At 55.5% G+C, this 10465-nt stretch overlaps 1 protein-coding gene across 4 annotated transcripts in view; it reads right to left on the bottom strand.

The window, feature by feature from the left end:
- Positions 1 to 695: 695 nt before the first annotated feature.
- Positions 696 to 10465, bottom strand: part of REPS2 (RALBP1 associated Eps domain containing 2) — a 107122-nt gene continuing 97352 nt past the window's right edge. For 2 of the 4 annotated variants that reach the window (XM_029080066.1, XM_007670464.4), the window contains 3 exons: positions 8344 to 8492; positions 3438 to 3543; positions 981 to 1132 (listed from right to left, as the gene is read on the bottom strand). In XM_029080066.1, coding sequence (XP_028935899.1) covers positions 1064 to 1132; positions 3438 to 3543; positions 8344 to 8492 — 324 coding nt within the window. In that variant the 3' untranslated portion in view covers positions 981 to 1063. Of the gene's footprint in view, positions 1133 to 3437; positions 3544 to 8343; positions 8493 to 10465 lie in introns of all 4 variants that reach the window. The other 2 variants (XM_029080064.1, XM_029080065.2) reach the window with 1 other exon arrangement.

Below are 10465 nucleotides of genomic sequence, written 5' to 3'. Positions count from 1 at the left end.
TAAATGAAAGGCAATCAGTAGAAGGAAAAGAACCGTCGGTCTTTCCGTAGGCACGGCTTGCTCCTGTTAACCACGTCTAACCTCTTCCTGTTTGGGGTATGACGGCGAGATGAAGGAGGAAAAAAAATGGAAGAAAAATGTTTCAACAATTCAACTAGTCTCAACAGGCTCTCATTTTGGTTTTGCTGGTTTCCGAACTTGTGCTTTCACAGTCTTGGAGGCTTAATATAAAGCGAAAATGATTATCGGTTCTAAGCGAACCGTCATTCAGTGGCACCATCAAGACAATTATTTGGCATGTGGGAGCACTGGAGAGAGCCTCAGTCTAAATTCACTTCCACTCTTCTGTTTGCTCCCAATAAAAATTAGGCCTCAAGATAATCCTATTAAAAGAAAAACAAATCCAGGAGCCCCACATGTTTGAGAGGCAGATACATATATAAAGGGAGCATCTTGAAAGCAGGTAACACATAATTAATGGGGACATACGGTATATATCAGGCAACTCCTAAAGAAATAGTGCAATCGACTTTTTGATGGGCTTCAAGGACTTTTTTTATGGTATTTGTTAAGCGCTCACTACGGGGCAGGCACTGTAACTAAGCACTGGGGTAGACGCAAGCTCATCAGATTGGACCCCATCTCCGTCCCACCTGGGCCTCGCAGTCTGAATCCCCACTTTACAGATGAGGGAACTGAGGCGCAGAGAAGTGAAGCGACTTGCCCAGGGACACACACGGGGGACAAACGGCCGAGCCGCGATTAACTTGATCGATTTGGGATTTAGGACCGATTCAGGGTGACGGGCGAGCGAGCGGCAGGTCTCACTAGCCCGGAGCAGAGCTGGGAGCGGCCTGATGACCGGGAATCTCCCGTCTCGCCTAAAGCTGCAGGCCGAAAATCTGCCCGAGTCCTCCACGGCAGGACCGGGGGTGGAAATTTTTACAAAAGGGGATATCACATTCCGCCGCTCGCTTCCTCTGACGTGCCAAGGCAGCGCGCCGGCTCCGAGCGGACGGGGCGACGACACGAGGGCTCAGGTGATCTCGGCGAACCCCGCGGGTCACAAGACGGTGACGGGGCGGAGCTGTTCCAACTGCGATTCCAGGGCCGTCCGTTCCTGGTGCGCTTCCTGCGGCAGAAGGGAGAGAGGGAAAAGGGGGAACGGGGCGGGGAAGAGATCGTTTCCACCAGTTCCCCTCAGCCCCCCCCGTCAAAGGTCGGTCAATAGGTCACCTCAAGGCAACGCGATGGACGGACCAGGTTTCTGTTGAACTGAAAGGCAGACTAGCGAGGACCCGATCAGATTAAACAGGGACGGAGAGCGGGGCGAGGACAGAGAGGCTGATGGAGGAGATCTAGAAGAAACCAAAATATTCCAAGACGGGTGACATCGGGAGGGGAAGAGGGCCGCCTGATGTCCCTTTCGAAGGCGGCCCCTCTCGCCGATTCAGGGCACCATTCCACCCTCTCCAATTTCTCTGCGTAAAAGAACCTCGCACCGGGGATAAAAAGAGCACGGGGCCGTGCTCCTTCTAATACCGGGACTGACGGGTGACGGCGGGCAAATCAGTTAACTAGTCTGGGCCTTCGCTGCACCATCAGCAAGACGGGGATGAGATACTTGCCCTCCTTTCTTCGCAACGGCGATCCCTCGGTGGGAAAGCGACGGTGTCCATTCTGATCATCTTCCTTCCGGCGCTTAGAACAGTGCTCGGCACACAGGAAGCGCTTAAATACCGTCATCATCATCTGTTCCCTAGCACTTTGCATAGTGCTTAACGCTTAGACACATTTATGACTTACCGGGAGCACAACGATGGGGAAAAAAATCAGATAAAATGCCCAGAAAGTCCATTATTTTCCTACCTGACCAATCAGGCAGGTCCATTCTGAAACTTCTCTTTTTTTTAACGATACTCTTTAAGTGCTTATTATGTGCCAAACACCGTACCGAGTGCCGGGCCGAGACACGACAGTCGGGTTGGACACCATCTCTGTCCCCCACAGGGCTCGCAGTTTAAATGTGTGAGGGAGGGGGGTAGGCCTTTTAATCCTCATTTTTACAGACGAGGTAACTGAGGGGCAGAGAAGTGAAGCGACAGAACCAAGACTGGAACCCAGGGTCCTCTCGCCTCCCGGGCCCGCGCTCTGTCCACTGAGTCACACTGCTCTGCGGTCCAAAATGGTCGAATGCTTTCGAACGGCGCCCAGATATCGTCTCAGATTGCCAGGAGTTGACCACTTCCCTGTCTTGACACCGTTGGCCCGCTGCTCCTGCTGTTTGCAAGCCATTATCGCCCCCATTCCGGTATCTATCTAGCCCACAGGCTAGGGTCTCAGCAGGACTGTGATACCTCAGTCGTGTCTGCACCTCTCCTCAGTATTTAGCAGTTCAGCCAGTCCATCGTATTTATTGAGCGCTTACAGTTTGCGGGACAGCGTACTGAGCGCTTAGGAGAGTACAGTATACCAACAGACACACTCCCCGGCCACAATGCCTTTACAGTTGTTACAGCACAGGGCAGGCGCTCGGTAAGTATCATTATAATAATGTTGGTATTTGTTCAGCACTTACTATGCGCAGAGCACTGTTCTAAGCGCTGGGGGAGATGCAGGGGAATCAGTTTGTCCCACGTGAGGCTCACAATCTTCGCCCCCGTTTTACGGATGAGGGAACTGAGGCACAGAGAAGTGAAGGGACCTGCCCACAGCCACCCAGCTGACGAGTGGCAGGGCCGGGATTCGAACTCATGACCCGTGACTCCCCAGCCCAGGCTCTTTCCACTGAGCCACGCTGCTTCTCTATTAACCGTGGAGGTGTGAAACCACCCATTCCTACCTCCCAAAGCTCGGCAGAGGGATGGGGGCAAAGTCACGGGACCCCTACATTCCACCAACATTCACACCACAGTGCGAGGGTCACCACCCCAAAGAATTCCCCACGCCACAGACGGCCTTGAAACTTCAAGACGGCTTACCTTCTACTCACTGGGCTTGAGCTGTCAATTCTCCGGGCGCTTACCATTAAGTGACGCGACCTCCCGTAAAGTTTCTTTCCGAAACGGGGGCATTGGTTAAGCACCCGCCGTGTGCCAGGCGCCGTTCTAAGCACAAGTTCGTCAGGTCGGACGCCGTCCACGTCCCACGGGGGGGCTCACAGTCTTAATCCCCATTTTACGACGGAGGCCCAGAGAAGCGGAGTGACTCGCCCAAGGTCACACGGCGGGGACGCGGCTGAGGCGGGAGGAGAAGCCAGGTCCTTCTGACTCCCCCGCCTGGGCCCTATCCACTAGGCCACCTCTGCTCCCTCGCCCACCTCTCCCAGAGGCCGACGACAAAGATCCGGGTCTTAGCCCTGAGCGAGCAACTAGATCCTCCGCCAGCTGGGCACGCTGACCGCTTGCGTCAATGCCAACTGGCGACGCATTCCTCACCTTTAGCTGCTGCTGGAGTTCGCTGTTCAACCTGACGAGCACAGCGTTGGCTTCTTTGTTTTTGCGAATAGCCGTCTGAATCGCCTTCTTCTGTTTGGATGACTGCCTGCCAGCGAGGCAAACACAAAGAACCCTTCGATCCAAACTTCGGAGTCAACGGCCCGCGCACCTCCCGGCACCGCCCCTCCTCGCTTTCCATCCCGAGCGCCGTATGAAAAAAACAAACCCCCAAACCCCGCAGGTTTATAAAGGGAAAATCTAATATCCTGAGAGAAGCCAACGGGACAGACGGGTCGTTCAGAAAAGAAAAAAAGAGTTCTCACTTCATACCCTGAAGAATAGCCACAATTTGGGCCTTTTCAAATATCTGGTCTTTGATGTATTGCAAGGCATTTTAACAAGAGCTTCTCCTCGTCAAATCCCATTACCTGGAATGCCCCTTTGAATACGCAAGAGAATCCACGGACCCAGCGATACCCCATGGGCGAGACTGAAGGAGAACGGGAGATCCTGTTCAAAGCAAAGTTGCCTGCGGTACCTAAGCTGCATTTCTTTCTCTTCATTCTTCGGGAGGGATAACCGCCCGCAAACTTTACGTGCGTGTCATCTGAGAGTTCACGGGCAGCACTCTCATGACAGCCAGGGAGTTTCCATCGTTGGTTGATGCCCGGGCCAGCTTTCGCCCAGGCAGTCGCGGGGCTGCTTGCTCCGACCCCGCTGCTCCCCTGAAAGAGCAAGACCGATCCCCTCGGAAGCGGATGCTTAGTTTGGTTTCCCAAACGGGAGTCCTCGGGGGGGTTTCTGGGCTTTATACCCTGCTCTGGTCGAAACCGGCACTGCTGAGTCCAAGCTCATTTCTCTCAAGATCCCCCAGGGATCTCAGAGGGTCCGTAGAGGATACGCAGGGTGCTACAACAAGCGCTGCGCTGACTGCCTCGCTCGCCAGGCAGGGGGCTAAAGGACCCGCTGGCTGGCTTGCGATCTCAACGACAGACGGGGTGAATCCCAAGGAAAGGGATTCGGGGTCCGCTCGAGAGATGCCTCGACGCCGCTCCGACCGGCTGACGTCGGGACTCGTGTCCAGCGGGGCTTCGCCCGCTAGCGTACGACGTCTAGTAAGACGTGGGTTCCCGGAAGTGGAGGGGTGGGTCCCTTGGCGGTGCGGGCTGCAGGGACTCTGGAGAGACTGGGTCTGCCCCAGGATGAGCCAGACGTTCAAGTCCCCTCCAGCAGACCAAGGACGGTGGGGTGGGAGGGAAGCATCCTTTCTGCCAGAGCAGAGATCTCGGCCCTTCGGTTTGGGCTCCCAACTGATCCGGTCAGTCTGCCTGAGGTCTCCAGCCTCGAACGGCCTCGGACCCGACCGGTCGACTCCTCTCCTCCCCTCTCCACGTCCACCTTCGAGTTCCCATTTCTTGGGCTGCGCTGGTACCAGAGTGACTTTCTGGAGTTGGGCAGGGGAGGGGAGGAGGAAGAGGAGAAGCAAGAGGAGGATGAAGAGGAAGAGGGAAAAGAAAGAGGGAGAAGAAAGAGGGGGAGATGGAAGGGGAAAAGGAGAAAGAAGAGGTAAAGTACAACAGAAAAAGTTCCGTATCTTGCCGGATTCGGTTTCACAGAGGGCCCATATGCGGAATCGCTCTACGGGGCTGCCAACGGAGATGCCAAACGGGTCCAGGATCTGCTTTACTAAAGAGTCTCCGTAGCCCTCCCCGGCCACCGAATCCCACAACCGGGCATCTGATCGACATCTCTCGAGGCCTGTTCCTGAGCTCTTCCTTCCCGTGCAAGTGATTGGTTTTTTCCAAAAGGCATGCCATCAATCCATCGTGTTTACTGAGCTCTGAGGCAGTCGCCGCTTTCTGAGATGCTCGCTCTGGTGGAACGTCAGGCCCCGGCAAATCAATGGGAACCTGCCCCGACCGTCGCTGGAAACCTGCAGCTGGAAGTGACAAGTTGCAAGCCTGCCCCGGGGTCTCTCCGAGAAGCCAGGTGGACACGACCCCTAGAGCTGTGACGACTTCCAGGGCCCCTTAAGGTACTGGTGGGTCCTGGGCAGTGTAGACTAGCTCCTAACGTGCCTCCCCCCCCTCCCCCCCGGGGTCTCTGAGGTTTTGGTGACCAAGAGAGAGGGGGAAAGTTGATTCTCTTAAATATTCATAAGACTTGTAATTCCCACAGAAGATGTCATCCCAGGCATGTGCAAGCAGGCCCACGGTAATAATTATTATGGTGCACCAAAATTATCATGATGGTATTTATTAAATGTTTACTATGAGCCTTAGCTCACTGTGCTAACCGCCGGGGTAGAAAGAGGAGGATGAGCTCAGATTCAATCCCAGTCCCGCAAAAGGCTCATCATCAGAGAGTCAGGGAGAGGCAGGCCTATTTCCCCCATTTTACAGATGAGAAAACGGAGGCCGAGGGAGGCTAAACGACGGGCCCCAGGTCCCACAGCAGGCCGAGCGGCTGGATCAGAATCGGCTGTCTTGACACCCCGGCCCGTGCTCTTTCTGCTAAGCCACGCTGCCTCACAACGCTTCACGTGGGGTTCGGGCTGCCCCACCCACCCACCCCGCCTCAAGGTGGGGAGCGGGGTGCTACGAATTGAGGCCGAGAAGCGAAGCGCCACCGATCCAGTTCCATCCTGAGGGCAGACAGGGAGGGCTCACTTTATCCAACGGTTCAAGTGACTCCAGAAACCACCCTGCTCTCCACACGCGGGGCCAACGGAAGGACTGTGTCCGTTTACTGTCCTATTTTACTCTCCCAAGCGCTCAGTTCAATGCTCTGCACAGAGTAAGCGCTCACTAAATACGACTGAGTGAATGGAGAGTGGCACCGGTTAGCAATCGCCGCATGCCAGTTCTTGTCCCCGAAGCCTCGGGAATCGACTCTGTCCGTCGTCCTCGCCGGGGATTCCGCCCACCCGCCCACGCCGCAGAGCCCTGGAGGCCCGCCAGAACCTACAGACCGCGGAGATTTATTTTTCCTGAACCACGGGGACCTGACTGGTCCAAACTCAGAGATGTGTGCGCGCAGAGGGAGTCGAGGATTTAGCAGAGCTCAGAGACGGTCGACATTAGACTGGGTTGGGGCGGCGCTTGCAGGTCAGAGCCAAGGGGAAAGGAGATGCCACTCCGAAGAGCCTCACTAAACTAGTCAAAGAGTCGGTGACATCAATCCCAGGAAGGAACCAGGATGCAAAGCTTTGATCGGGCGGGCAGATTACAGACAAAAGTCTCTCGCCGAACCCGCCGGATTCCCACTCCCGCTGCCTCCCGTTTGGAGGTACTCTTCCTATCGGTCATAAACCTGCGTCAGAGCGCAGCAGAGGCTCAAGCCGAAGAGCGGTGAGAAGCAAGAGGGACGTTTGAACGGGCCCGGCCCCTGACGGGATTTCCGCTCACACGGGCTCAGGGGGCATGAAAGGAAATGGTCTTCAAAGCCCCAGAGGAGTTGGGAAATCCTGACACCCCCTTTCCACCACCTCGCCACCTGAGGACGGATCGTTTGGAAGCCGCAGCGTCTCGTGAAGAGCGGGACGGAAGAGGACCGGAACTGAAGTGTGGAAAGGACCTTGGCGTTTCTTTTTCTGTGGTGCTCGTTAAGTGCTCACTGGATACACCGGCACCCTACAAGGCGTGGGGATAGATATCGACGAACCAGGTTGGACCGACGAGGGGACCGAGGCACAGGGTGGTGACCTGCCCGGGTTCACACGGCGGACACGTGCCGGAGCTGGGATCGGAACCCAGGTCTTCGGCCTCCCAGGCCCGTGCTTAATCCACGAGGCCGCCCTGCTTCTTTCTGGCTCCCGCTTCCTAACTTCCAAGTTGATCTCGCAACTGATCGGCCACCTCTGGTATTTATCCATCTCCTGATACCCGTCCTCCTCGCTTGGGAAGACACGAACGTTGGGCTCGACATTAGTAATGTACTTATTAAGTGCTGATTACGTGTCGAGCACCGTTCTGAGCTCTGGAGTGGATATAAGTTAATCAGGTCAGACACAATCCCTCTGTCATTCGGGGTTCACAGTCTATCCTCGAGGAAGAACAGGCACTGAACTCATTCGGTGTCTGCTCACGGTTATTCGATTTATAAATATTTTTACGTCCCCTCCCCCGTTAGCATTTAAGTTCTTTGTGTATTTTCTCAAGTGTTCAGTACAGTCCATCACGCCCGTGCGCACGGACGACGCCGGTTACTCCTGGTCTGTCCCCAGAGAGCCGTGCTTACGGGTGGTTTTTTTTTTTTTATGGTATTTGTTGAGCGCTTACTTTGTGACAACCACCGCTCTAGGCGCTGGAGAAGATACAGGTTCATCAGATCGGACCCAGTCCCCGTCCCTCATGAGGTTCACAGTCCGAGGAGGACAGAGAATAGGTAGTGAATCCCCATTTTACGGTTGAGGAGACCGAGGCACGGGGAAGTTAAGTGCCCCGCCCACGGTCGGGCGGCAAGCAAGTGGGGGAGGCAGGATTAGAACCCAGGCCACTCTGCTTCCTCCAAGAGTCCTAGATGAACCCGATGATCCTGGATACGGGGCTACTGTTCAACTTGATTATCTTAGATCTACCCCAGGACAGCGCTTGGCACACAGTGGGTGCTCAGCAAACACCGCAATCATCATCATTACCGTTGGGTTAGCGGATATTGTAAACGATACGTGCAAACCGCGACCGTCACCTTTAGCTTACAGGGTCTCCTCGTAACAGACCGGACGGTGAATCCTTCCACAGAGATAGGGAAGAAGGGAGGCCAGAGCAGAGTCTACGGGGGGGGACTGAAGGGAAAGCACACGTTTTTAAAACCTCCTCTCTTGCAGCTGGTCCACCCGTGTGCCCCTTTAAGAGGGGAGAAAGGCACTTTCTAGACGCTCCTGTGGCTTAGCATTGGCATTTACTTTGGGACGGTCGGCTGCGGCTTCGCCGGCGGGGGCGGAGGGCCGGCGCTTCCCGTGGCGGGAGGATGCTCCGCTCTGTCTGCCGCCTGGTGCTCGGGCCGGAATTTCCGCCGGATGGGCTTCGACGGGGGCGGAGCGTGCGGCGGGTCCTGTGGGGATACAGCGGTAACGGTGTCGGCTCCCCCGGGACAAAAATCAGTCAGTCATTCAAGCTGTGGGTGGGATTTATCGGGTGCTCGCCGGAGAGTGGGAGAGTACCACGGAGTTAGTAGACACGATGGCTGCCTTCAAACGGCCTACAGTCTCTAGCAGGGAGAAGCAGCGGGGCTTAGCAGATGGATCACGGGCCCACAAGTCGGCAGATCACGGGCTCTGATCTCAGCTCCGCCACGTGTACCTGGGCAAGTCGCTTCACTTCTCTGGGCCTCAGTTACCTCATCTGTAAAATGGGGATCAAGAGAGCGAGCCCTAGTGGGAGAGGGACTCCGTCTAACCGAACCACCTCCTATCCGCCCCAGCGTTCGGAAGAGTGCCGGGCACATAAAAAGCACTTAAGTGGCGTGATTATTAGCAGGGGAGGCAAGACACTACAATAAATTTCAGGCAGGAGGAAGTAATAGGGTATAAAGGGAAGCGCCGTCATGGACTGTGAAGATCCCCCAGCACTTAGAAACTTAAAAAGCAGCAGCGTGGTTTGCCAGTCACAGGACCTGGGCTCTAATCCTGGCTCTGCCGCTTGCCTGCTGCGTGACCCTTGGCTAAGTCCCTTCGCTTCTGTGGGCCTCCATTTCCTCATCTCTAAATAAAGGTTCAAAACCTGTCCTCCCTTCTGCTTAGACGGTGAGCCCCCACGTGAGGAACCCCGTCCAGAGTTGTCAGGAGCTGAAGTTCCTGGGATCTCGTGAGCAGCCGCTGACTTCTAAACGGATCAGTCGACGGTATTAATCGTGTGCTGACTACACGCACAGCACTGGCCTAAAACTGAACACACCAAGTTGGTCTGGACCCCACTTGGGTTGTGATCACGGGGAAGGACATCCTTCCGGCTTCCCTGCTTTGATCTCGTCGCGGGCAGGGAACACGGCCACCGAATCTGCTACTCCGTACTCACCCGACCGCTTAGTACGGTGCTCCGCGCCCAGTAAATGCAGTACGTCAACCCCGCTCGTTTCCCAACGTGGGAATCGACCTATTTCACCTCCCCCATCCACTCAACCCTTAGCCGGCGTCAAGTCCGGAGCCCCAGTGTTTTCTGGCAGAGGGGGGCGATTGCCCCACGACGCTCAGCCAGCTGCCCGTTTTGGGGGGGGGGGGGGGGGGGAGAGGGAGCCATGATGCTCGAGGCCCCTGGCCGACACTGGATGACTTCGGGGGGGCGGGTGAGGGAAAAGATTATCTGGGCGCTCTAGGGGCAGAAAAACGCTCTCATCCTACAGGGTTCTTTGTGGACACCTCACTGCCATCTCGGTCGCGGCCGCAGCAGTCGTGGAATCGACCGAGCACTTGAGGAGGGCGATTCATTCCACTTGCTCTTGGGAACTACAACGGGTGGCTCCCTGCCCAAAAGGAGTTTAAGAGAGCCCCGTGTCGCCTATCCCCTAGGATCTCTACCCCTCAAACACTTGATATTCACTCCACCCTCAGTCCCAAAGCACTTAGGCACAGATTCTTCTCACACTGCCATTTCCTCTATCTGTAATAATAATGTTGCTATTTGTTAAGCGCTTACTACGTACACTTACACTTACACTGTTCTAAGCGCTGGGGGAGATACAAGGTCATCAGGTTGTCCCACTGTGAGGCTCACAGTCTTCATCCCCATTTTACAGATAAGGGAACTGAGGCATGGAGAAGTGAAGTGACTTGCCCACAGTCACACAGCTGACAAGTGGCAGAGCTGGGATTCGAACCCATGACCTCGGACTCCCAAGCCCAGGCTCTTGGAATCAATTTCAACGTCCATCTCCCCCTGTAAGACCGCCAACACTCCTTGAGGGATTGTACCTACCAACTCGGCTGTACTGTACTTGCCCAGACGTTTAAGTCCGCTGTTCTGCGCACAGTAAATGCTCAAGATATACCACCGATCGACAAACACCATGACCGCATTTTCCGGTAAAGC

Source organism: Ornithorhynchus anatinus, chromosome 15, assembly GCF_004115215.2.
Source record: "Ornithorhynchus anatinus isolate Pmale09 chromosome 15, mOrnAna1.pri.v4, whole genome shotgun sequence".
NCBI lineage: Eukaryota > Metazoa > Chordata > Mammalia > Monotremata > Ornithorhynchidae > Ornithorhynchus > Ornithorhynchus anatinus.
This window is presented reverse-complemented; position numbering and strand designations above follow the sequence as displayed.